The following is a 27,994-nucleotide window of genomic DNA, read 5'->3' as shown; positions in this document are numbered from 1 at the left end:
ATGATGAACAATAGCTCATAGTTTTGGGTATCATCACACTTATGAGTGAATTAGTCAGAGGAAAATTTGCATCCCAGCAGGAAAAGCCAACGTGAGCGAGTAAAAACAGGCAAAACCAAAGACTTGTGTCACGTCCTGGTTTTCTTTCCGAGAGATTGGACGGTACACAAATCTCAGAAAGTTTTAAAGGTCTAGATTTCGAATTACCCATTTGACCTATCCGAGCCGGCGGTACGTTAACTCTCTCCCTAAACCCTTACCTTGGCACTGTTCTCCGCTCCAGAACCCACACTCAAAACTGGTTGGGTTGGGGCAAAACAAACAAATAATAGTTCAGATAACAAAGTATATTCTTACTGATACAAACTTAGAAAACAAAATTATAAGTAAATGCACATTAGGAGAATCTAGGGAATAACTTCTGCCCTAGTCCTTCTGTCCTGTCTTTCTGTCCAACTCAACTCCCTCACTCAGTCACGACCGAGTGGGGGAGTCATACTCGTGTGTCTTATTTTATTATAAGGATTTCCTAAGGTTACGCACACAAACATATGGCACCACCCTACACATCACCAATAGCACAAAACACCTTTAACCCTCTCACAGGTCGATAAAATATTTTCCTGGACAAACCCTAGATACAAATTTCCCCAGATGTCCTCCACAGCTCAGTCTTCCACAATGCCCATACTTCATGACCTCAAATTTATCAAAGCATCACCACTTCACATAAAAAAAAAAAAAAATACCACAACTGAGAACATCAGGGCTGTTAGGAACACATCCCTTTCCTCAGCCCACAGAACTCCATCATCCAACACTGAACACAACTGAACACCCAAATTCCACTAGATAGAAGCTCCTGAAACCCTATAAGATACATCAACCTGATCCTCAACCTCAGGAAGGCGCTATTACACCTCCAACACCTCCATGCAACCCCTCCAGCCTCCACAAATTATCCAAATCAATAACCTCCACAAGGACGCCCCCATCGCGAAAAACAACCCCAGATGATCCAGCAAATTTTGCATAAACACCTCACCAAATCACTTTTCTTCCCTATATACACGAACACAAAGCACGTAAAATAAAGAGAATAATTTTTTATGGCATAATATGAATAAACACGTCGCAGATATTTTATTATAAAATATAAAGTTTTATTGAAATAAAAAGTGAGTTACAGAGAATAATGAAAGAAAATGTGTTATTTTCAAGGCCAACTTGGCCAACAACTTAACATTAGCAGACATTGGTGGTTATTGTGCCGGAGGCGTGATTGTATCTTAAGCGAGGAGGGACGGTGCCTTTGTACCACACGCCCTTGTATTGCATCTTAAGATAGCAAAATTTTGTTACGATCTCGTACCACTTGTTAGTACAAAACATGTAATAAATAACAATATATCTTATAATTTTAATTTTGCAAAAAAATAAATAAAATAAAATAAAATGATAATAATAATAATAATGATAAAACGAACCCGAACCCGTACATTTTATAAGTTAAACCAACAGCAAGATACAGTATATCCTAACACAAACAACATCTTGCTAATTACTCTACCTAAGGGAGGGAGAAAAAGGGTGGAGGACTGGAGCTAAGTTGTACAGTTACAATACTTTACGTGAATCCGAAGCAGTTGAGAAACGCCCGGTGCTTCCACTTGAAGTCCATTCTCGTCTAACCACCAGAGTAAGGGAGACCCAGCAGGTACAGGTCGAAGGTGGTGGAGAGAGAGCCTAGCGTGAACTGCCTGCTCTTGGGCCAGGAGCGGGCAGCTCTGCTGTCGGCTCGGAAAGCAGCCTCATGCAGCCTCATGCAGCCTCACGACTAAACGGGCGGGATCGAGACTGGTGAGGTGGCGAGGCGGCTGGCCTGGCTTTGGCCTGAAGGTAGCGACCGGCGGAATAGGGGAAGTGGTCGTAACAATATACTCATATAAAAATAGAAAGTCTACACAGGCATGAAAAAGACGTGTGTGTGTGTGTGTGTGTGTGTGTGTGTTTGTCTGTGCAGCGGCGAGACGGCCAGTAGGTTTCTAGTCCTCCGGCAGCTTTAGCAAGACTCCCTCACCGGCCACTAGGGTCAGTGAGTCCAGGAAAACAGTAGATCTGCCGGAGAGAGAGAGAGAGAGAGAGAGAGAGAGAGAGAGAGAGAGAGAGAGAGAGAGAGAGAGAGAGAGAGCATATTATTATTATTATTATTATTACTATTATTATTATTATTATTATTATTATTATTATTGTTGTTATTATTATTATTATTTTATTATTATTATTATCATTATTATTATTATCATTATTATCATTATCATTAATACTATTAATACTATTATTAGAGAAGGTAGAAGACACCGCACAGTAAGGTCTCAAGCAGTGGACGGGTTTATACTAGATCATGGGGTGCTGTGAACTTTCCATTGACCCAGCTGTGACCTCACTGAGTATTTCCCTTTGTTTCTCACAACACAAGGGGGCAGTCACAAACTGCTTTCTAAAGACTTTCTCTAAACTCTTTCTTCACACAACTCCACATTTTTTTTTCTTTTTATGTAGGAAGGACACTGGCCAAGGGCAACAAAAATCCAATAAGAAAATATACCCAATGAAATGCCAGTCCCATAAGAGGGTCAAAGCAGTGGTCAAAAATTGATTAATAAGTGTCTTGAAACCTCCCTCTTGAAGGAATTCAAGTCATAGGAAGATGGAAATACAGAAGCAGGCAGGGAGTTCCAGAGTTTACCAGAGAAAGGGATGAATGATTGAGAATACTGGTTAACTCTTGCGTTAGAGAGGTGGACAAAATAGGGGTGAGAGAAAGAAGAAAGTCTTGTGCAACGAGGCCGCGGGAGCAGGGGAGACATGCAGTTAGCAAGATCAGAAGAGCAGTTAGCATGAAAATAGCGGTAGAAGACAGCTAGATATGCAACACTGCGGCGGTGAGAGAGAGGCTGAAGACAGTCAGACATGTGATCCATAATGAAAATAGCGGTAGAAGACAGCTAGATATGCAACACTGCGGCGGTGAGAGAGAGGCTGAAGACAGTCAGACATGTGATCCATACTCCATACATGGACGGAGAAGGCCCTTGTACAGAGTTAGCAGCTGGGGGGTGAGAAAAACTGGCGGAGACGTCTCAGAACGCCTAACTTCATAGAAGCTAATGCTTCATGTACCTAATGCACGTACATCCTTCACTCAAGATACAAAACTTATTATGTGACTCTTACACCAGCCTCGGAGCCCCCGTCGGGGAAGGGGACCACAGTTGTCCCCAGGTCTTCTGATATCGACCGTGTCTTGACATCCCTCTCAACTTTTTCATTAACCTCTGCAACATTCGCCGCCTTATTTATTTATTTATTTATTTTTTCAATTTCTAGACCATCACCTCTCCTCAACTAATCTTCCTTCTCTTGCTTGCCGAAGCGCAAATGTTTGAGGCAACTGGCAATAGCCCCTTCTCTGTTCCCTCTTATTTTCTCCATCCTCATTTTCATTCCAGAGCTGGATGTTGTGTCTATGTGCGGAACGACCTAACTTATTCTCGTGTCCACACTCTTGAATCTTCCGATTTTTCTACCATCTGGCTACGACTACAGAGTACTCTTAAACTAAATTTATCTGTGTTGTATACCTCTTAGCTAACTCCTGAAATTCTTTGACTACTTAACTTCAAAAGTGGAGCACATTCTGACTCTCTTCCTTGTGGTGGGGATCTCCATTCTCGGAGACTTCAATGTTTTAGCTTTAATTTCCCTTCACTGACCAACCTGGTAAACTAGCATTCAACTTTGTTCTCCTTCATGACCTAGAACAATTGGTGCAACGCCCTACTCGTATTCCTGACCGTCTTGGAGATATGTCCAAGATTCTTGACCTTTTCGTTACCTCAAACCCTTCTGCTTATGCTGTTATTCTGTCTTCACCGTTGGGCTCCTTAGATCACAACCTCATATCTGTATCTTCTCATATCGCTGCAATCTTTCCTCAGGATCCCCCAAAGAGGGGATGCCTCTAGAGTTTTGTCTCTGGTAATATTCTGATGTTCCTTGGAATGACTACTGCTTCCGTGTCAATGACGCGTCTCTGTGTGTTAAGGTCACAACAGAGGTGATAGTGTCTAGTATGGAGGCGTACATCCTCACTCTTTCTCTCGCACTAAACCTTTCGAACTTGGTTTAGCTCAGCCTGTTCTCGTGCTATACATAATAGAAAGGCGACCCCCAAACGATATTTCAGCATTCTATTACCTGAATCTCATGCATTTTATATTTCTGCACGGAATCATGCCAAGTCTGTTCTCCAACTAAGAAAAAATTCCTTCATCTTTCTCTCTCTCTCTCTCTCTCTCTCTCTCTCTCTCTCTCTCTCTCTCTCTCTCTCTCTCTCTCTCTCTCTCTCTCTCTCTCTCTCTCTCTCTCTCTCTCTCTCTCTCTCTCTCTCTCTCTCTCTCTCTCTCTCTCTCTCTCTCTCTCTCTCTCTCTCTCTCTCTCTCTCTCTCTCTCTCTCTCTCTATATATATAGAATCTCAAAAATTTTCCTGATCTAACTCTCTTTGTGATTTCTGTCAACTAGCCAAAAAAAAAAAATAAATAAAAAAATTGGTTCTTCAACTTTCCCTTTTTTATTTCAACCTGATGGCACCACTGCCATTTCATCAGTCTGTAAAGCTGAACTCTTTGTTCAAGCCTTTACTAAAAAAAACTCGAAACCTTGAATGATTCACTGCTTGTTTCACCTCTTCCACCCTCCGACTATTTAATGACAAATAGTAAGGTTCTTCTCAGTGATGTTTTCATTGCCATAGCTTGTTTTATCCCTCAGAAGGCTTGTGGACCTGATGGGGTCCCTCTTATTGTTCTCCGAAAATGTGGATCTGTGCTTGTACCTTGCCTATTCAAATTCTTCCAACTCTGTCTATCAACATTCAGTCTGCCTACATTCAGTCTGTTCCTAAAAAGAGTGACCGCTCTAATCCTTCAAGGTACGGTCCTATTGCTTTAATTTTCTGCTTCTCAAAAGTTTTTTAATCTCTCCTCAACAAGAAGATGCTTAAACATCTACTACTTCAGAACCTTATATCTGATCGCCAGTATGGGTTCCGCCGTGGCCGCTCCAGTGGTGATCTGGCTTTGCATTGCTGCTGTGTTAGATGGTCACTGTTCTTTTTCTAAGTCTATAACAGTGGTGTTCCTCAGGGTTCTGTCCTGTCACCCACTCTCTTCCTATCATTCATCAACAATCTTCTAAGACAAACAAACATCTTGTCCTATCCACTCTTATTCTGATGATACCATTCTGCATTTTTCCACGTTTTTTCATATAAATCCTACCCTTTAGGAATTAAACAGCGCACGCAGAGAAGCCACAGAACACCTGATATCTATCCTTTCTTCTTCAATGACACTGAATTGTCCCAGTCTTTTACGAACATAAGAACATAAGAAATAAGGGAAGCTGCAAAAAGCCATTAGGCCTACACGTGGCAGTCCCTTTATGAAATATATCTACCTATTTCCACCTATCATCCCCATCCATAAATCTGTATAATCTTCTCTTAAAGCTTCCTAATAACTCAGCATTAACAACCTGATTACCAAGTCTATTCCATTCATCTACTACTTGAGAACCAATTCCTTCCTATCTCTTTTTTAAGCCTAAATTTTTCAAGCTTGAACCCGTTATTTCTTTTTCTATCCTGGTTACTGATCCTAAGAATTTCACTCACTTCCCCCTTGTTATAACCCATATACCAATTAAAGATTTATATCAGGTCCCTCTTAACCTTGTAGGTCTCTCTAAGGAATGTAAATTTAACAGCTTTGTAAGGAATACTACTCATCCCCTCTATCCTTTTAGTCATTCTCGTTTGTGCTGACTCTAAAAGACCTGTATCCTTCCTGTAATATGGGAAGCAGAACTGCACAGCGTAGTCTAGATGAGGTCTGACCAGCGCGAAATATAACTTTAATATTACTTCGGGACTTCTACTTTTAACGTTCCTAAAAATGAATCCTAATACCCTATTTGCCTTGTTTTTGGCCTCTATGCATTGCTTTATTAGATGGAGTTCAGAGCCATCTATAACTCCTTAATCTTTTTCGTACCCTGAACCTACCAGAGCTTCGTTGTTTATTGTGTAACTACTGTGTGGGTTTCCTCCACCTACGTTTAATAAATACTTTGCATTTGTTGATATCAAACTGCATTTGCCATCTGTCTGCCCATTCGTTCATCCTATTCAAATCTGCCAGCAAGGCGATGGCATCCGATTCTGATCTGATTAATCTGCCTATCTTCGTGTCATCCGCAAATTTACTAGCATCGCTACTAATTCCATTATCCAAGTCACTGCTATATATTAAAAACAACAAATGCCCTAATACTGTGGCACCCCATTAATTACTTGACCCAATCAGACTTAGAGCCGTTTATTACAACTCTCTGTCGCCTGTCGCTTAGACACGACTTTATCCACTGTAACACCTTCCCGTTTATCCCGTGTGCCCTAACCTTTCTTAGGAGCCTCTGATGGGGTACCTTGTCAAACGCTTTACTAAAGTCCAGATCTTGGATGTCATAACTATCACTATTGTCTGCCGCCTCGTAAACCTTGCTGTAAAAACTTAACAAGTTCGTCAGGCAAGACTTCCCCTTAGTGAAGCCATGCTGTGATTGATTTATCAAGTTATGTTTGTCTAAATGCTCCCTAATGTTCTTCGCTATTATTGACTCCATTATTTTATCTACAACAGAAACTAAACTGACAGGTCTATAATTGGACATTAAAATTTTATCTCCTTTCTTAAAGATGGGTACTACATTAGCCTGCCTCCACATTACTGGTACCTCATCTGACTCAAGTGATTTCCTAAGGACAGAAACTAACGGTTCACTAATAACCTCTTTGCATTCCTTAAGTACTTTGAGATATATTTCATCTGGTCCAGGTGTCTTGAACATTTTTAGCCTCTTTATCCCCTGTTCCACTATCTCCTTAGTTATGGTAATATCTGTCAGCTTCTCATTCTCTTCTACTCTAAACATCTGCTTACTATTTCGCATTTTCTGCATGTTTTCCTGGGTGAAGACAGTAAAGAAAAAAAGAAAAAAAACTTTTACTAATCTCCTCAGAACTAAAGAAAAAAAGAAAAAACTTTTACTAATCTCCTCAGAACAGAATTTACTAAACTAATTTTACTAATCTCCTCAGAACTAACCAGCTCCCCATCTATTGCTTTTAATGGACCTATTGTTTTCCTATTCTTCGTACTATATACCTTCTCCTGTTTTCCTTGTCTTTATAGAATAGTGTATAACCATCTATCTTAACCTCTGCATTAAATACTTTTCCTGACATATCTAACCAAATTTCTGTTAAAGTAATGATATCTCTACACACGCCATTCCTCTAAACAATTCTATTCTATTAAAAATACTTCTATAGTTCGTGTAGTAGACATTTAAGTTAATCCTCGCCTTCGCTGAGCTAGTTATCTTTCTAGATTTAACTAATTTGTCCTTCATTTCGTCCTCACAAGTCCATCCTCTACCACAGAAGAGGTCCCACTTGTCGATGAACGTCCATCCATTACTCTTACAATGATTCCCAAGCCTGCGATTCACTGTAATAGGCCTGGACAGCCACTCAGCACCAACTCCCCTCCTCGGCAAGACACCACATATCACAGGGATCCCTCCCTTGTCCATAATCCTATCCAAAGCCTGCCTAAACTTCCTGAACAGCTCCTCACTCCTAAAGTTACCCTCCTGCGCAGAGAAAAACAATAAGCTTGGTCCCATTATTTTCCAAGCACGTGTCTAGCCTGTCTGCTACCTTCCCTATTACAACCCCCAGCAAACACCCTCGACCTAGGAAAATCTAGGTTCCTAACCTGACTGTCAACAAGCACAAGCACACTACCTTGGGGGAGGGTAATTGCGTCTACCTCCTCCTCCTTCATTCCTCTCGCCATGTCCACCTTCTCCTCCGTCACTCCCTTCAACACACTGATGGGATTACTTGTCTCCTTCCATGAAACTCAGCCTGCACCTCCAAAATCTTTCGATGGAACTCAACCTCCACCTCTGAGACCTTCGCAACGAAAGCCTTGAAAACAGGAGAACTAACAAAACCAGACTACTTAGCAACACAAGGCGCCATATCTACACTAGCCAGCTGTAGTGTCAGATCATTGCTCAGTAAACACGTCGGTTCGCTAGGAACTCAGACCTGAGACTGCACTGAACATCTTCGGTTTATCCTTTACTAATAATCTAAATTGGAAACTTCACATCTCATCTGTAAGTAAAACAACTATTATTAAGTTAAGTTTTGAGACATCTCCACCAATTTTTCTCACCCCACCCTAACTGCTAACTGTGCAAGGGCCTTATCCGTCCATGTATAGAGTACGCTTCACATGTATGGGGGGATTCCACTCTTACTTAGGTGAATACTGGGTTTACTTAGGTGAACACTGGGCGCAGGCTGTTAAGCCTCTGTCAAGTGCTTCAGTCCAACCATTCATCACATTTAACATTTGCAATGTAATGGATCTGCCACTCATAAATCCAAACTGTTTAGGGCTTAATAAATTATTTTCTAGTAAATGATTCAATATTCTGTCTCTTATTATAGATTCCGAAAATTTACGAATAACACATGTGAGGCTTACGGGTCTATAGTTACTTGGATTTTTCCTACAACCATTTTTAAATATTGCAGATACTGTTGCTCTTTTCCACATCTCTGGTACTTTTCCTGTCTTGATTAATGTATTAAATAGGCGTTGTAGCGGTTCCCCAAGTTCCTTGCTTGATTCTTTGAGTAATCTTAGGTGAATTTCAGTTGGCCCTTGAGATTTGTCCACTTTGACATTTTTCAGGTTATCCTGTATTTCACTAGTTGTAATGTCTATAGTTTCCGGCCTCACTTTGTAATTCCTGGACTCGATAGGTGAGGGCATACATTCAGGCTCCTGGGTGAACACGTCACTAAAGAAATCAGCCAGTTCTTGGGCCTTCTCACTATCTGTTTTCGTTAAATCAACTTCACTCCCTACTCTTGATTTTATTAAGTCAGATACTCCATCTTTTGTCTTAATTATACTCCTAACAAACTTCCAAAATTTCTTGGTGTTCTCCTTAACATTTGCTGAAATATCTGCTTCCATTTTTTTTCCCTATTATTTTCTTGTTATAGATCTTACTTTGTTTCTTGCTCTAGCATACTCTCTATATTTTTCTGGATGTTTTGTCTCCATGTACCTTTGCCACGCTCTGTGTTTTCGTTTTATTGCTTGTGTCTCCTTGTTAAATGGCCTGTTATTTACCTGTTGACCAGTTGACTTAATAATTTTGTTAGGAATAAACTTGTTATTAGCATATTGCAGTCTTACCGTTACCAATGCCCACTGCTCTTCAACATCATCCTTACAACTATTCAATTCCTTCTCCCAATTAATACTATCCATATATGACCTCATAGAAATATAGTCACCTTTATCATGGTAATATTTCCTATATGAGAACGTTAAACTAGGTGTACAGAACTGCACATCAAATGTAATTACGCAATGATCACTTTTGCCCAAAGATAACTCATATAGGATATCAGATATTGCCTCTTCCTGGGTAAAAATAAAATCTAGTACACTTGGTGAACTCACGCCTTTCCCACTGGTGGCTTGTAACACATGTTGATGCATATAAGAATCTCTGAAAGCTTCAATAAATTTATATTCTTCAGTCTCCATACTTCATCCTGTTAACTAGGTCTGCCAATTAATTTTTGGATAATTTAAGTCACCTACCATCATGACTTGGGCATCCTTACCACTACCTGCTTCCACTAGTAGTTTCCTAAGTAGAGTATTATTATCCTTTGTGTTCCGGGGACTCCTATACACGCATCCCATTAACACTTTTACGTTTTTGCCACTTCTCATCCGGATCCATAATGCTTCATCAACTTTAGTTGTCATCTCCACCTGCCAAGCTGATACACTCTCACTTACATATATAAGAATTCCTCTGTTTTCCTTCCTGCCCATCTTCATATGTAACTTATAACCAGGAATTTAAATTTCTTCGGGTGTAAGCGAATATCTTGCATTTTGTGGCTTCTTTGTACACTGCTCTAATCTTGATTTAAGTTCAATAGCATTCATGGTCAAGACATCAGCATTTGTGTGCCAGCAAGATATCGTCTGCATATCCTCATTATTTACTAAACCATTTGTACTGTTGTTACTTACTCTTGATCCTTCTGCAACCTTTATTCGTTTATTTACAGTTGCTTTCTTATCTACCTTATACTCATATTGCATGGTAGTCCCCTTACTCGAAAAAAAAAATAATAAATAAAAATGAAAAAAATTCCCGAATCATCATCTTTTTCAAGCTTTCTAGCCTTTTCCACCAAGCTTCTCATATATCCACTCTGAGAGTTTGCGAGATCATATTGTAGTGCTATTTCCTTATATTCCTCTAAACCTTTCAGCTTTCAAGTTTTCCTGAGCAGTTCGTTTTTTTTTCTTTTTAGCTAAAGATTCAAAACAAACCAGTAGTGGTCTAGGCTCATGGGCATCCTCAATGGGTTTTCCCAGGCGAGTAAGATTCACTAAACTACAACTCCTGAATTTCCACCTCAAACACATCTTCAATCAGCTTTTTTTACAAAGATCCTGTCACTTTCTTTACTCTTCACAATTTTTTTTCTTTACTTTCAGGTGCCCCATAAATGATAATGTTATTTTTACGTGCCTCTTCATTTTTCAGTTTTCTCATTCTTTCTTCTTGTTGTTCCCGTACCTCTTCTCTAAGCTTGCCATTGTTCTCATTTACTTTTACTTTCAACTGTTCCAATTCCTGCTTGAACCTCTGGTCCTGTCTTCTTAACTGCTTCTGAATATTGACAATGTCTACCAGCGGCAATGTCTTTCAATTTACTTATCCTGGACTCAAAGTTCGTAAAATCACTAATATGTTGAGCAATGTTGTTATTCCTTTCTGTAATCTACAAGGTGGGTTTTCACAGTCCCCAGCCTAACCTCCATAGCCTTGGCACTACTCTGGCCTATAGACATCGCCTCGGTCATATCCTTGATTCTTATCTTTACACATTCTAATTTGATAAGAGTTTCTTTCTCTAGTGACACAATACTCTCCTCAAATTTCTTCTGCCAGCCCGAAATCCTGGACACATCCGCCAGTAGTTTACCAGCAACAACATCACACTTATTGTAATAGCAGAGAATGCTACTTTTTTTATTCTTCATAAAAAATGTACACACATCCTGGCTTACCTCCTCACATTTGATATGGTGCCACATTTCACATAGGTCACAGCACATGGCTGGATCAGTTCCACCACTGGTTTTCTACAATCACCGCCCCTGTCAGTATCAGCTGATCCCTCCCGGGACGTTTCTTTACATCCTTTACGACTCAGCGACGTACAGCCTCTATGCCTGCTCCCGCCTCATGTTTACTTGCCATTTTCTTAATATTTATTGATATTGATGCCTAGTTCTTCCTTCCAGCATCTCCACGATACTTCAGTTAAATAATTACCCGAATAAGAATGTATTCAAATCCTTGAATAACTTGAGATATTTCAGTAACACACGGAGCTCACAAAACGCGTCTGCACTCGCCTCACCACTCTTTTAGACAGTAAGGAACCAAAAACATTTCTTCTTATCAACTCCTTTCCTCTGACTGACTTTCTTCAGCCTCTTTTACATCGCTGCTTGCTATTTTCAATCGCTATTTTTGCAATGACTGCTCTTTTTCGCTTTTCTGGTAAACTCCATGCCTGCTTCTGTATTTCATCCTTTCATTTGTCTTTGTTTTTCGATTAACTTTTTTACTTTTCTCATGAGACTGGCACTCTAGTGGACCTTTTTTTCATTTTTCCCTTTTGGCTAATGAAAAAGATAAATAAAAATAAATAAATGAAAAAAAAAAAAAAAAAAAAAAAAAAAAAAAAAAAATATATATATATATATATATATATATATATATATATATATATATATATATATATATATATATATATATATATATATATATATATATATATATATATATATATATATATATATATATATATATATATAAATATATATATATATATTTCACTATTTCATATATTCATCACATGTGTACCATGGCCAGCCATTCCTTTCTCCACCTCTCAAGGGAATTTCATACCCATTTCCAATCTTTAGGGATAACACTTGCGTGCATATGTTCGTCTTCCTCCCTGGTCATTTCTCCTCCTTCTCTACCTCAAGGGAATTTCACACCCACTTCTAATCCTTGGGGATAACACCTGCGTTCGTCCCCCTTCTCTACCTCTCAAGGGAATTTCACACCCACTTCCAGTCCTTAGGAATAATTATCTGCGATCCACTTAGCTCAGATAAATGCAGCCACATGGTAGCGAGCTAGGAGTTCCAGTTCAGTCCCAGTCAGTCAGAGTCAGTCAGTCATCCAGTCACGAGCAGTCAGTCTTGGTCTCTCACTCAGTTCTGCTCCATCAGTGTTAGCCTTGAGAGACGTTGCTCAGATATAAATCAAATCACTTCAGAGAGGGAGAGAGTATAATCAATCGTTACGTTACAATTTCGGTTCCAATCAAGTGTGTATTATCTACCTACTATTAAATCAAGAACTCTCGTCATTATGTCTTTTATTTGCACATATCACTATATCAACCAACTACCCACGACCTCCAAGCTACCAGAATCACCGCTTCACTCCGGTCCTCCACGCTACCAATACTCCAAGCATCCTCATCGATTGGGCAAGTAACAAGTATTAGCAATCAATCATCAATCCAGAACAACAAAGGTGACAATCAAACCAGATACACAAGTGGCACACAACCAAAAACAGTGGGTGGGCAAGAAGCTAGAACAAGTGGCACAATTCTAGAATATAAATATATATATATATATATATATATATATATATATATATATATATATATATATATATATATATATATATATATATATATATATATATATATATATATATATATATATATTATCGCTCTCTTAATTTATTGTTGGTTGTGGTGGTGTTATTGTAGTGGTGATGGTTGGTTGTTATATTGGTGGTGATGGTGGTAGTAATAATGGTGGTGAGGGTGGTAGTGGAAGGAGTTGGTGGTTTGTTGTTGTTTATGTGATGGTGGTACTGGAAGTGAGGGTGTTTAGGGGTTGGTTAGTTGGTTGTTGTTGTTGTTGTTGTTGTTGTTGTTGTTGTTATTGTTATTGTTGTTGTTGTTGTTGTTGTTGTTGTTGTTGTTGTTGTTGTTGTTGATGTTGTTGTTATTATTGTTGTTGTTGTTGTTGTTGTTGTTGTTGTTGTTGTTGTTTTTATTACTGTTGTTGTTGTCGTTGTTGTTGTTGCTGTTGTTGTTGTTTTTATTACTGTTGTTGTTGTTGTTGTTGTTTTTGTTCCTGCTGCTTCTGCTGTTATCATTACCATTGCCATATCAAGATCTACAACAAAAATGCACTCATGGACAACACTTTGCCTGCCTCGCACCTCTGGCTGTGCCTTTGCTGCCCTACTCTGCCATAAATCAGGGTCAGACAACAGCAGCAGCAGCAGCAGCAGAAGTAGCAGCGGCAGCAGCAGCAGCAGCAGCAACAACAACAACAACAACAACAACAACAACAACAACAACAACAACAACAACAACAACAACAACAACAAGAGATCACAAGGACAACCACTAACCCGCTGGGCGTCTCCTTGGCCACGCTGGTGCTGGAGTGAATAACCATCTCGGCTTTGTCAGGCAGCTGGAAATTGGCCCCGAGGTGCAGGTTGACAGTTCGATTCACCGTTGCTACGTTGACCACTGCCAGGTATGACGGATGGCCCTCCAGTGACCTGCAGCAACAGAGGGCCTAGTGATGTGGTGCAGTTCGCTAAGGCAAAGAACTTCCATAATTTGGGATTATCCTTTTTGGCTATATTCTTTAGGGAGTAACATTCTTTTATACCCTTTTTCATTGTTTTAAGCCAAATCTCTTCTTACATGGAAATATATAACAACAAACGCTAGTTGAGTAAAATAGAAAGTAATTGAGATGTGGCGCTGGATCGCATGAATTTACTTACATGAACTTACAGAACGTACATCACTCGCCGAGGAACTGCCATGAGCCAAGCAGTGCACCGTAGAGTTTCCCTATGTACTCTCGTGAATGAAAGAATGCTACGAATCTTCCACTACTTTGCAAGTGATGTTATTGCTGATGGTTTTAACGTAGATTTACGTGAGTTTTTTTTTTTTTTTGTCGTTCTATCTTTTTTTTTTATTAGTCTCTCTCTCTCTCTCTCTCTCTCTCTCTCTCTCTCTCTCTCTCTCTCTCTCTCTCTCTCTCTCTCTCTCTCTCTCTCTCTCTCTCTCTCTCTCTCTCTCTGAAGGGCGGGACGAGGGAACAATATGAGGGATTTAAGTGTGAGATAAGGGCACAACCTGTCCATGAATCCGAAGAATTGTCACCGAAACTTAACTACGCATTCACTTTGCATAATGCGTTGGTTGTACTTCTAAGTGTGCAGTTTTACCTGATGAAGCTGAATGTGGAGTCGTCGTAAGTCGGGAAAGTGACTTTGCCTCTCTTGAATGTCTCCTCCTGTCTGATCTCCGTCACGTGCTGGTAGAACTTCAAGTGACTGTGTGTTGCGTTCTTCTGTGCGGCGACGTTGATCTCCTGGTAGTTAGCATTGATGGGAAGCCACGTGTTGTTACCATTAGTGAAACCTGCGAGGGACAGAGGCAAGGTAATGGAGGGAATGGGGGAAGGCAACGCTAGGCGGGGGGGAAGACATGGAAGCAGGATGCTGCAGAGAGAGAGAGAGAGAGAGAGAGAGAGAGAGAGAGAGAGAGAGAGAGAGAGAGAGAGAGAGAGAGAGAGAGAGAGAGGACCAAGTGAGGCAGGGAGACGAGACATGGTGAGTTAAAGATGAGGAGGGATGAAGGTTATACAGCCTTCTTTTCAATTCCCCAAAACTTACCACAGTGAAACCAGTCCCTAACACACACACACACACACACACACACACACACCTGCCATATGACCATCGTTCCACTGCATGGGCGTCCTCTCCGGGTCTCTGCTGTGCTCCTGGTAGTGATCCGGCCCCCAGCGGCAGCCCTCAGGGTCCCTCGTGTCTTCCCAACTGATAAAAGTGTTTTCCATACCTGCAGATACCACACATACATTATCTCACTCGTTACCTTGAACCTTATCCTGAAACGCTTCTGCTGTAGCCGAAGATACAAGTCTTTATCTATTTATTTATTTATTTATTTTTTTTTTCATATCGTCCTAGTGACATATTAAGAAGATATTTACGTTGTTAACAAGAGAAATACTCTTGAGAACCCAGCTAATCATTCCTGTGGCCTTTGAAAATGGTCGTTGTGTGACAGCAAAGCGTTTCAAAATACATACGTGCTTTTATACGAGAAACGTTACTTTACACAACAAACGCTACCTCACGCAACAAAAATTGCTTTACACTAGAGATATATCGGATGTCCGCATCCGCATCAGTATCCTAAGAATATCTGTATAGTATTTAACATCCTCATCCTCATTGTGATTAATATATCCGCATATGCATCTGCACCAAAGAGGATGAGGTGGGTTTATTTTATACATTACAGATTAGGGTGTACAGACTTGGGTGTAAAGTTAAAGAAAATTCATTAGTGCATGTTTACTTAATTATCTACTAAAATTCCATATTTTATTTATTTCCTTTCAAATTTACACAACCTAATGCGTCAAGAGTTTTGCTAAAAGGCAGAAGGAGAGAGGGATTTTACATAGTGACTATATATGTATCATGTAAATATGTAAAAGTATGTATATATGAGCTGTGTAATAGTACTGTATGTATTATATGTAATATTGCATAAGTAAATAAGTATGAAGGGAAGCAGCCTGGCTGACAAGAAAGAGAGAGAGAGAGAGAGAGAGAGAGAGAGAGAGAGAGAGAGAGAGAGAGAGAGAGAGAGAGTGAGAGAGAGAGAGAGAGAGAGAGAGAGAGAGAGAGAGAGAGAGAGAGAGAGAGAGAGAGAGAGAGAGAGAGAGAGAGAGAGAGAGAGAGAGAGAGAGAGAGAGGCTATGAATATGCGTTCGGGCCCTGTTCCGCACCCTGGTAACACACGTGTAGCTGAAACTCCTCATAAAACTTTAAAATACAACACAACACAAGGGGGCAGTCACAGCCTGCCCTCTAAAGACAACTCTCTTCCTCCACACAAAACTACAAGCACCTAATAACACACACCCTTCACTCAAAAAGTTTAAAATTATCATGGCGACTCCTACACCAGCCTCGGAGTCCCCATCTGGGGAGGCGGCCATAAATGTCCCCAGGTCGGACTGCCTTTCTGTTAACGACACTAAGTGTCTTAGCACTCACCTCAACTTTTTCTTCATTAACTTCTGCAACATTCGCGGTCTAAGATCTAATTTTCAATCTGTAGAACACCACCTCTCCTCTTCTAAACCTCATCTTCTTTTCCTCACTGAAACTCAGGTGTCTGAGGCAACTGACAGTAGCCCCTTTTCTGTTCCCTCCTATTTTCTTTATCCTCATTTTCGATCCAAACTGGATGCTGCGTTTATGTGCGCAATGACTTAACCTGCTCTCGTGCCCACGCTCTTGAATCTTCCGAGTTTTCCACCATCTGGCTACGACTACAGAGTCACTCTCATACTAAATTTATCTGTGCTGTATACCTCTCACCTAACTCCTCTGACTATAAGAAATTCTTTGACTACTTAACTCCCAAAGTGGAGCACATTCTGACCCTCTTCCCTTTTGCAGAGATCTCCATTCTTGGAGATTTCAATGTTCACCACCAGCTTTGGCTTTCCTCTCCCTTCACTGACCATCCTGGTGAACTAGCCTACAACTTTGCTATCCTCCATGACCTAGAGCAATTGGTGCAACACCCTACTCGTATTCCTGACCGTCTTGGAGATACACCCAACATTCTTGACCTTTTCCTGACCTCTAATCCTTCTGCTTATGCTGTCACCCTTTCTTCTCCGTTGGGCTCCTCCGATCACAGTCTCATATCTTTATCTTGTCCTATCACTCCAATCCCTCCTCAGGATCCCCCTAAGCGAAGGTGCCTCTGGCGTTTTGCCTCTGCTAGTTGGGGGGACCTGAGGAGGTATTTTGCTGATTTTCCTTGGAATGACTACTGCTTCCGTGTCAGAGACCCGTCTTTGTGTGCTGAGCGCATAACAGAGGTGATAGTGTCTGGCATGGAGGCGTACATTCCTCACTCTTTTTCTCGTCCTAAACCTTCTAAACCTTGGTTTAACACAGCTTGTTCTCGTGCTATACATGATAGAGAGGTGGCCCACAAAAGGTATTTAAGCCTTTCATCACCAGAATCTCATGCACTTTATATTTCTGCCCGGAACCATGCCAAGTCTGTTCTCCAACTAGCCAAAAACTCCTTCATTAACAGAAAATGTCAAAACCTTTCAAGATCTAACTCTCCTCGTGATTTCTGGCATCTAGCCAAAAATATCTCCAATAACTTTGCTTCTTCTTCTTTCCCTCCTCTACTTCAACCAGATGGCACCACTGCTATCACATCTATTTCTAAAGCTGAACTCTTTGCTCAAACCTTTGCTAAAAGCTCTACCTTGGACGATTCTGGGTTTCTTCCTCCCTCTCCTCCACCCTCTGACTACTTCATGCCACCTATTATAATTCTTCGCAATGTTGTTTTCCATGCCCTCGCTGGCCTAAACCCTCGGAAGGCTTATGGACCTGATGGGGTCCCTCCTATTGTTCTCCGAAACTGTGCCTCTGTGCATGCACCTTGCCTAGTCAAACTCCTTCAGCTCTGTCTGTCAACATCTGCCTTTCCTTCTTGCTGGAAGTTTGCCTACATTCAACCTGTTCCTAAAAAGGATGACCGCTCTAATCCCTCAAACTACCGTCCTATTGCTTTAATTTCCTGCTTATCTAAAGTTTTTGAATCTATCCTCAACAGGAAGATTCTTAAACATCCATCACTTCACAACCTTCTATCTGATCGCCAGTATGGGTTCCGTCAAGGCCGCTCTACTGGTGATCTTCTGGCTTTCCTTACTGACTCTTGGTCATTCTCTTTTAGAGATTTTGGTGAAACTTTTGCTGTTGCCTTGGATATATCAAAAGCCTTTGGTAGAGTCTGGCACAAAGCTTTGATTTCCAAACTACCCTCCTACGGTTTCTATCCTTCTCTCTGTAACTTCATCTCAAGTTTCCTTTCTGACCGTTCTATTGCTGCTCTGGTAGACGGTCACTGTTCTTCTCCTAAATCTATTAACAGTGGTGTTCCTCAGGGTTCTGTCCTGTCACCGACTCTCTTCTTATTATTTATTAATGATCTTCTAAACTAAACTTCTTGTCCTATCCACTCCTACGCTGATGATACCACCCTGCACTTTTCCACGTCTTTTCATAGACGTCCAAACCTTCAGGAGGTAAACATATCACGCAGAGAAGCCACAGAACGCCTGATTTCTGATCTTTCTAAAATTTCTGATTGGGGCAGAGCAAACTTGGTATTGTTCAATGCCTCAAAAACTCAATTCCTCCATCTATCAACTCGACACAACCTTCCAGACAACTATCCCCTCTTCTTCAATGACACTCAACTGTCCCCCTCTTCTACACTGAACATCCTCGGTCTGTCCTTTACCTATAATCTGAACTGGAAACTTCACATATCATCTCTAGCTAAAACAGCTTCTATGAAGTTAGGTGTTCTGAGACGTCTCCGCCAGTTTTTCTCACCTCCCCAGCTGCTAACTCTGTACAAGGGCCTTATCCGTCCATGTATGGAGTATGTTTCACATGTCTGGGGGGGTTCCACTCATACTGCTCTTCTAGACAGGGTGGAATCAAAAGCTTTTCGTCTCATCAACTCCTCTCCTCAAACTGACTGTCTTCAGCCTCTCTCTCACCGCCGCAATGTTGCATATCTAGCTGTCTTCTACCGCTATTTTCATGGTAACTGCTCTTCTGATCTTGCTAACTGCATGCCTCCCCTCCTTCCGCGGCCTCGCTGCACAAGACTTTCTTCTTTCTCTCACCCCTATTCTGTCCACCTCTCTAACACAAGAGTTAACCAGTATTCTCAATCATTCATCCCTTTCTCTGGTAAACTCTGGAACTCCCTGCCTGCTTCTGTATTTCCACCTTCCTATGACTTTAATTCCTTCAAGAGGGAGGTTTCAAGACACTTATCCACCAATTTTTGACCACTGCTTTGACCCTTTTATGGGACTGGCATTTCAGTGGGCATTTTTTTTTTATTAGATTTTTGTTGCCCTTGGCCAGTATCCTTCCTACATAAAAAAAAAAAAAAAAAAACTGGTCAGCACGAATCACGCAATGAAGAAGTTTCAGTTGTTAAATTTGACAATGTTGGGATGTCAGGATTCATGTGAGTATCGAATGAGTGTATGCGTGAGTATCATGCCTACCGATCTCCTCGCCGTTGTAAGTGACGGGCGTGCCGGGTAATAACAGGACCACCATGTTGAGTGCGTCCACCATATCCTTGCCCAGACGTGACGCCACCCGCCCGTTGTCGTGGTTCCCCAGCTGCCGGAGAACCAGAAGCGAGTAATACAAGACATGAGCCATAAGCCTTAGTGCTAGTTAATAAAAAGCTTTAAAGAAGGATAAATTTAGGGATGGGAATGATAAATAAGTTTTTTTTTTTCAAGGACAACCGCCTACTGGCTTATTGCAGCTTCCTTTATTTTCTTATGAATCAATAAGGAGTTTTAGTGAGAGAGAAAGTATAGATAGGAATGATATATTGATATAGGTAAGAGGGAAATAAGTAGATATGTTTTATACAGGGACTGCCATGTGTTGAACTACTGGCCTCTTGTAGTATCCCTTATTTTTTTTCATCGTATAATTCACTCCAGTACTGCTCAAGGTCAAAATATTTTCAGTCAAAACTGAAGAGGCGTAGAGACAAAAATGACCTAAAAATAATCTTACTGAATCATCAGATATACCAAAGTGACTGATGTGAGGCATGATGCATAGGTAATTTACATGTATCTTACACTAAATCTACATATTCTTAAGGTACCTGGAAAGTCATAGAGTCAAAAGATCTACCTACATTAAACAATATACATCTTGCATTTGCTCTGCATATATTTTTTACCCTTTCACTGTTATCTAACAAGTTTTTTCCTTAACTACAAACCACTCTCAAACCTTTTATCTTGTTCTACAGCCACCTCCAAACATTGTTCTTGCTAGAAATTGCAAAACCTATTTTCTTATTTCTTTATTTCTTATAAATGCTTATAAAGATTCTAGACATTGCTTTTAGTGCTGCAAATTGTTGTATATCGAAGTGAAACATTAGTAATACCAAGGTATTCCAAATCATTCAAGTCATCAAGAGTAATGAATCCAAAAACTTCTCGTTACTCACCACCCAGTTGGGCCACTTCCCCTCAGGCATGTAGTCCAGCCAGAGGGAGATGGTGTCCTTGAGGGCGTACCCGTTGAGCGTGGAGCGGTTGTTTAGCGCCTCCAGCATGAAGAAGTTGAAGGGGAAGTGCGCTAGAGGGACGCTTTGGTTGCCGTAGTACTTCATCACATCCTCCACCTCAGAATACACCTCCACCATCAGCACCCTGGAGAGAGAGAGAGAGAGAGAGAGAGAGAGAGAGAGAGAGAGAGAGAGAGAGAGAGAGAGAGAGAGAGAGAGAGAGAGAGAGAGAGAGAATTATTTATTTATTTATTTATCTTTTTTGTGTATGTGTTAAGTCTGAAGTATCAACGGTCAAGCTCTCTCTCTCTCTCTCTCTCTCTCTCTCTCTCTCTCTCTCTCTCTCTCTCTCTCTCTTTGTGTGTGTGTGTGTGTGTGTGTGTGTGTGTGTGTGTGTGTGTGTGTGTGTGTGTGTGTGTGTGTGTGTAAAAGAGAATGTCGCAAGCTGACACGTGGCAAGGCGTGTTATGAGCGCTTGGTCCGGTAAGGTTAAGTCCAGTGGTGGAGGTATGTTGTGGAGGTGTGCTGGTGGTTGAAGTGTGTTGTGGAGGTGTGCTGGTGAGGGATGTGTGTTGTGGAGGCGTGCTGGGGATTGAAGTGTGTTGTGGGGCTGTGCTGGTGAGAGATGTGTGTTGTGGAAGCGTGCTGGTGAGGGAAGTGTGCTGTTGGCGCGTGCTGATGAGGGGAGTGGGTTGTGGTGAGCAGACTCACTTTTCATGGTATTTGTCGACGAGTTCGCGCCACTCTCTCAATATCTGGAAGGTCTCGGGCTGGTTGGTGGTGAAGATGTGGTGAAGGAGCTCCGGGTTGTCAGAATCCGTGGGCTCGTCAAGGTTGAGGTCTTGTAGGGAGAGAGAGAATATGATTTTACAGAATGGCAGTGGTGGCGGGAAGAGAAGACTAAGAACTGTTTAAAAAGCTTGGAGAAAATCAAATGAGGAAAGAAGATTTAGAGGAAGAGAGTGAGATGGATGGATAGAATTGCAGTAGAACTGCAAAGGATGGGATTCACTGAGGAAGATGAAGGAACAGAAACAAGTGCGAGAGACTCGTGCATGGTGCCAACCCCTTAGTCAAAGAAATTAGCGAAAGGACAAGTAGTGGAAGGAAGAAAAAGAAACGGAACATTGATGTTGCCCTAAGTGGCTTTCACATTACTCAGGCGTCAGCCGAACTATGTTTGAAAAAAATCTATGGGCCAGCAACAAGCAAGCTACATGAGCGACGCTGTCGCACACATTCCGAACTTAGCATCACATCTGTTGTGAACACCTTTATAATAAGCACTATAGTGATTGGAAGCCTGGTGATTTTGCATCGTCCGCATCGCATCCGGTGTGAACCTGCCTTTACGAGGCAATTCGCGATAAGCTATACTGTCTAATCGAACGTGTAAGAGGCGTAAGATTATAATGGCGAAGGAAATGAAGGGTGAAGAGAGAGAGAGAGAGAGAGAGAGAGAGAGAGAGAGAGAGAGTGTATGTGTGTGTGCGTGTGTGTGTGTGTGTGTGTGTGTGTGTGTGTGTGTGTGTGTGTGTGTGTGTGCAAAGGTGAGCGCTTTTAAAAACGAAGAAATTGGACGCTAGACCATTTTTGTCTATGATGGTAGAGCATTTATATTCACTGCATGGTGCTGTCTAATTTATTGTACTATTTACTTTGAACCATATGGTTCATGGTCTTTAGTGACAATGTTCTCTAGTGTTGGTGCACCTTTACTGAATGGGGAAACAATATTTTATACCCATATATACGAGTATATATATATATATATATATATATATATATATATATATATATATATATATATATATATATATATATATATATATATATATATATATATATATATATATATATATATATATATATATATATATATATATATATATATATATATATATATATATATATATATATATATATATATATATATATATATATATATATATATATATATATATATATATATATATATATATACCGCAACTGGACTAGCTTCCCCACAGGTCACCTCCCATGTGACTGGCTGCAGGGCTGAACATGGGTTACAAGATACAATTTTGACTCATGTAGGAATATCATTTAGTTAGATAAGACAGGCACAGACAACACCTAACACAACACACATATCTTACACACACATACTAGCCACACCCGGCAGCCATACTCATACCCATAAGGCACTAGTTGCACTCAGACTATATCACAGGACATACATGCTACAGAGAGAGCCAGGATTACTGTGTCCCTTGTAGCCGGCATAAGAACAATATAGTGTTTTTCTGTCTCCTGAACTTTACTTTAAGATCCTTACAGTGACAAGCAAACGAGACGCGGATTGCATCCGAGCCTACGTGTAATAGTGAGTAACTCACATGATACAGTGAGTGAAGCCGCCTTGGACCGCCGTCTTTTAGTGTTGTGCCTCGTTGTTTGCTTCTGTGACTCCAGTATGGACAATAGCTACTGTGTACGGTACTACTAGACCTACTTTCCACGACACAGCACCTAACGTGCTAACCTAACCTAACTCGCTATTGCTCATGCTGCGATTGCAGCAGTGAGGGTTCGAGGAGTTGATCCGCTCGACACCTGCAATGCAACAACGCATGTCAAAGCGAAAAAACACAACAAATCCAAAAAACCCGCGCAGAGGCAACTATGGCGGAACATCCACAACCAACATAATGCAAGTCCTGAATTCAATTCATGGATGAAAATCCCATCGCCGGGAGGCAGCTGAGCGGCACCTGGAGGATGCTGAAAGACGTCAGGAAGAGGATCAACGCCGACGTGAGGACATAGACGGCGGGAAAATGAACGGCAAGAGACATAAACAATGCATAGAAGCCAGAAACAGGGCAAATCGGGTACTAGGATTCATTTTTAGGAGTGTTAAAAGTAGAAGGCCGGAAGTAGTATTAAAGTTATACTTGGCGCTGGTCAGACCTCGTCTAGACTACGCTGTGCAGTTCTGGTCCCCACATTACAGGAAAGATATAGGTCTATTAGAATCAGTACATAGGAGAATGACTAAAAGGATACAGGGGATGAGGAGTATTCCTTACGAGGCGAGGTTGAAGCTGTTGAATTTACAGTCTTTAGAGAGACGTAGGTTAAGAGGGGACCTGATAGAAGTCTTTAAGTGGTATAAGGGTTATAACAAGGGGGATGTAGGCAAAATTCTTAAGATCAGCAACCAGGTTAGAACAAGAAATAACGGGTACGAGCTTGAAAAATTTAGGTTTTAGGAAGGAGATAGAAAAAAAATGGTTCTCAAATAGAGTGGTAGATGAGTGGAACGGACTCAGTAATCATGTTGTTAGTGCTAGGACACTAGAGAGCTTTAAGAGAAGATTAGACAAGTTTATGGATGGGGATAATAGATGGAAATAGGTAGGTATAGTTCAAACAGGGACTGCCACGTGTAAGCCTGGTCGCTTCTTGCAGCTTTCCTTATTTCTCATGTTCTTATGTTCTTATAAAGGAAGGAGGAATTTCAGCAGTTGTTGGCAACTATAATGCATCACCAGCCCAACGTGGCTGCCCGGCCTGCATCATCCACTTCTATCTCGCCTGGTTCTACCCCGGCCCGACTACCCCAATGCAGGTCAACCAACTTTACAAAGGTACCAATCCACCTCCCTACCCCCTTCAGCCTGATCTTGCATTCCCAGGCTAAAAGGCGTGGAGGAGACAGTGGAAGGATTACGCAAACTTCACAGATCTAGCGATTCTTGCCTTCTCCAAACAACACATTCAACTATGAATGTGCCTCACACCTGAGATTCTACATATTTTTACAGTACCGGTTATGGGTGTCTCCTTACGACACACTGCCTGTCGAGCAGGTGTTAGACGCATTTGAGCAATACGTCAAAGCCAAAATTAATGAGGCACTACGGCGTAGAGACTTGTTCACATGCAAAGGGTATGGGTGCTAACACATAATGCAAGGAGACACAACTGAATGTGTTGCTGACGGGCGGGCAAGATTAAGAACTCACTAAGAAGCTGATCAGTACTATTGACACCCAGACCCTCGATGAAAGAGTACAACAATTCTACGCATTCGAGGCAACTCGGCAAACGTCAGCCATAGTCTCCCCAGCAAAGTTTGCCTATGCTATGTCGCGATACAAGCAAGATAAGAAAATGGTGAACAGGCCACCATGGTCACCGACACCACTAAAGGACAAATGTGACAGCTGCAAGTGGTCCCACGACGAGACATAGTGCCCCACTGCAAGCAAATACTACATGTCGCAAATGCGGTGAAAAGGGACGCTGGATCAAAACACAACGGTGCTCAGCACTGAATGTTAAATGTCGCCTTTATGGTAAAAAGGGACATTACGATCAGCACTGGCTGAAGTCCAAAGGCACAGGGAGCAACTCAGTGGAGGCCGGTAAGGCGCACAAATCAACTGGCCCCACATATTAAGACCACAAGGGAGCTGGGGCTAGAGGCGCGTTCAATCCGTCTCCCGCATCCCTCCCGCATGTCTCTCCCCACATCTCCACCGCCTCAACACCATTCTTACCAGGTGTCAGGAGAACTTAATGCAGACAAGTTTGTTCTCGCCGAGGCTACGATCAAGTTCTGCTGGTTCATGTTGTCAGCTGAGCTGTCAGCCCACCCTGACAAAGTCCGCGCCATTGTCGACTTTGCAGCCCCAGCCAACATTACTGACCTCAAATCTTTCATGAGCCTCGTTAACCAGCTCGCCGAATTCCGGCTCTAGATCTCCGTTACTGCGCAGCTACTTCGACTGCTGATGAGCACACGACGCATGTTTACATTGACACCCAGACGATCATGACGCAGCCTTTCGTCAGGAAAAGGCGGCATTTGTCAGTCTACCACAACTGGCTATGTTTGACACTCACCTGCCCACCATTCTCCAGACAGACGCCTCACGTCTCAACGGCATTGGCTATGCCTTCTTGCAGGACCATGGTAGAGGCCATTTCCGCCTAGTTCAATGTGACTTACGCTTCTTGTCAAATGCTGAGACGAGATACGCCACGATTGAACTTCACATGCTGGCAACAGTGTCGGCGATGCAGAAATGCAGTTTTTACCTGTTAGGCCTGCATCACTTCGAACACATTACCGACCACCGTCCACTCATCCGCATACTGAACCACTACACATTTAATGCCGTGAAAAACCCACTACTGCAGAGTCTAAAGGTAAAGCTTTCTCCATACGTCTTCACAACACAGTGACATGTGGGTAAGGACCTCTACATAACTGATGCCCTGTCCCAACACCCTGGCACCCACCGTCAAGAAGGCGACATGCTCGCTGACGTATCCGTACAGGACACTGTTGCGCTCATAGCTATGAGCTCCCTCAATGAGCCCCAAGAGCAGCCTTCATCAGACGAACTTCACATGGAGGAACTATAGCAGGCAGGACGATCCGACGACATGTACACCCGCCTGCTGGAGTGCGTGCGCCATGGATTTCCCTGCAAACGCTTTGACCTCCACTCTACCCACCTGCCATAGTGGAAGCTTCAGGAAGACCTGTACTCTGATGGTGATCTCATGGTCTACGGTCCACGCGTAATCGTCCCTGCAGCACTATGCAAGACAGTGCTCACGCGTTTGCATGACGATCACCGAGGAACCGAAGCCACCAAGAGCCGTGCAAAACTGACCAGGCATAAACTTCGACATAACCAATGTTGTGGCTTCATGTAATGCCTGGCAGACATCGCTTCCCAGCCAGCAGCAAGAGGAATATCACAACGATGAGCAACCATCCCCCCACTTTTTGAATCTGTGTCTGCTGGTCACTTCAGTTTGGCAGGGAAGGCCTTCCTTGTTATAGCAGATAGGATGTCAGGATGGCTAGTTGTCTTCTCATGTGGAAGGGACACTACCATGGTTGCTACCATTCGACAGTTTAGCAGATTCTTTGCAAGCTCAGGCTTACCTTTCCGCCTCAGGACCAATGGAGAACTACAGTTCACGAGAATTTGCTGCCTTTCTGAAACGCTGGGGCGCCCAGTATATGGTTACCTCACCCTACTATCCGCAGGCCAACGGTCACACTGAGGCGTCAGTCAAAGCCATCAAGCATCAAGTCAAAGCCATCATGAAGGTCGCTCCATCAGGCTACATTGGCTGCGAGGCGTTCGAACGTGGACTCCCGGAGGTGCAGAATACACAAAGCCACGACGAACGTTCTCTGGCACAAGTGCTAGATGGCCACCCCTTCCGCACGTACGTGCCAGCCCGCCCTACAGCATATGAGACAGAGTGGCAGCTTGCCGAGGCAGACTGTGCCCAACATGCAACGCAGATTGAACAGGAAGTTATCTCTCGCTACAATAAACGTGCCCGCACACTACCTGCCCTTAGCGTTCATCAGCGAGTATGCACCAGAACCCCAGGACCAACCGCTGGGACCAGGTGGGCACAGTGTTGGCATACCACAAACCGCGTCAGTACGGCTCCCGCCTACTGTGTGGCCGTGTCCTGAGACAGAATCGCCGCTTTCTGTGCCCAGACACTGTGTCCATGGATCCCTTGACAGACACCCTTGCAACCCTTTACTCACCACCGCTTCGACGTTCTACTCGCCTGCGTAAGCAAGATGCATAGTAACCGCCCAGTCATAAGTTCAAAACTTTGCTATGAACTTGGTGGGGGGGATGGAGGTGTAGGAATATCATTTAGTTAGGTAAGACACAGACAACACCTAACACAACACACATATCCTACATACACACTAGCTACTCCTGGCAGCCACACTCATACCCATAAGGCACCAGTTGCACTCAGACTTTATCACAGGACACATACACGCTAGAGAGAGCGAGGATTACTGTGTCCCTTGTAGCCAGCATAAGAGCAGTATAGTGTTTGTCTGTCTCCTGAACTTTACTATAAGCCCCTTACAATGATAGGCATACAAGACGCGGATTGCATCACAACTTACATGGAGTAGTGAGTAACTCCCACACCATTCTTACCAACGGTCATAATACCAGGTTATACAAATGAGGTCACCGGTCAGTTTTACCCACCCAGAGGTAAGGGAAATATAACACCAATTAACTGCCACAGCTGAGAAAGGATTGACAACCTTGTCTAGGGAAAGACAATCACACTGAGAGACAACAACAAATATGGTCGAGGTATAATACCCAGTGGAAAATACCGCCCTCGCAACGTATTGCCCACTTCCGGAAAGGTATTATAACACTTTTCCTGCCCGGTAATACAGTATCCTTTCCCCTTAAAAGGAAGAGATATAAATTATGCAAGGCAGTTCAACAGAATACTTTGCGTCAGAAAGGGCGTTGGGGAAGCCCACCTGATCGCAGAAACAATTAACAGACCAACACGAATATAGACGAGTAACCACCCACAAACAG

General features: G+C 42.2%; 1 protein-coding gene across 2 annotated transcripts in view; it reads right to left on the bottom strand.

Moving 5' to 3' along the window:
- Nucleotides 1–331: 331 nt before the first annotated feature.
- The window catches only part of LOC135110189 (maltase A1-like), a 110,550-nt gene continuing 82,887 nt past the window's right edge, over nucleotides 332–27,994 (bottom strand). For both annotated transcript variants that reach the window (XM_064022218.1, XM_064022219.1), the window contains 7 exons: nucleotides 21,309–21,438; nucleotides 20,538–20,742; nucleotides 19,558–19,678; nucleotides 15,114–15,248; nucleotides 14,612–14,807; nucleotides 13,772–13,927; nucleotides 332–2,118 (listed from right to left, as the gene is read on the bottom strand). In XM_064022218.1, coding sequence (XP_063878288.1) covers nucleotides 2,046–2,118; nucleotides 13,772–13,927; nucleotides 14,612–14,807; nucleotides 15,114–15,248; nucleotides 19,558–19,678; nucleotides 20,538–20,742; nucleotides 21,309–21,438 — 1,016 coding nt within the window. In that variant the 3' untranslated portion in view covers nucleotides 332–2,045. The remainder of the gene's footprint in view (nucleotides 2,119–13,771; nucleotides 13,928–14,611; nucleotides 14,808–15,113; nucleotides 15,249–19,557; nucleotides 19,679–20,537; nucleotides 20,743–21,308; nucleotides 21,439–27,994) is intronic.

Source organism: Scylla paramamosain, chromosome 20 (assembly GCF_035594125.1).
Source record: "Scylla paramamosain isolate STU-SP2022 chromosome 20, ASM3559412v1, whole genome shotgun sequence".
In the NCBI taxonomy this organism is placed as follows: domain Eukaryota; kingdom Metazoa; phylum Arthropoda; class Malacostraca; order Decapoda; family Portunidae; genus Scylla; species Scylla paramamosain.
The sequence above is the reverse complement of the archived record's forward strand: the minus strand, read 5'-3'. Positions and strand labels throughout refer to the sequence as shown.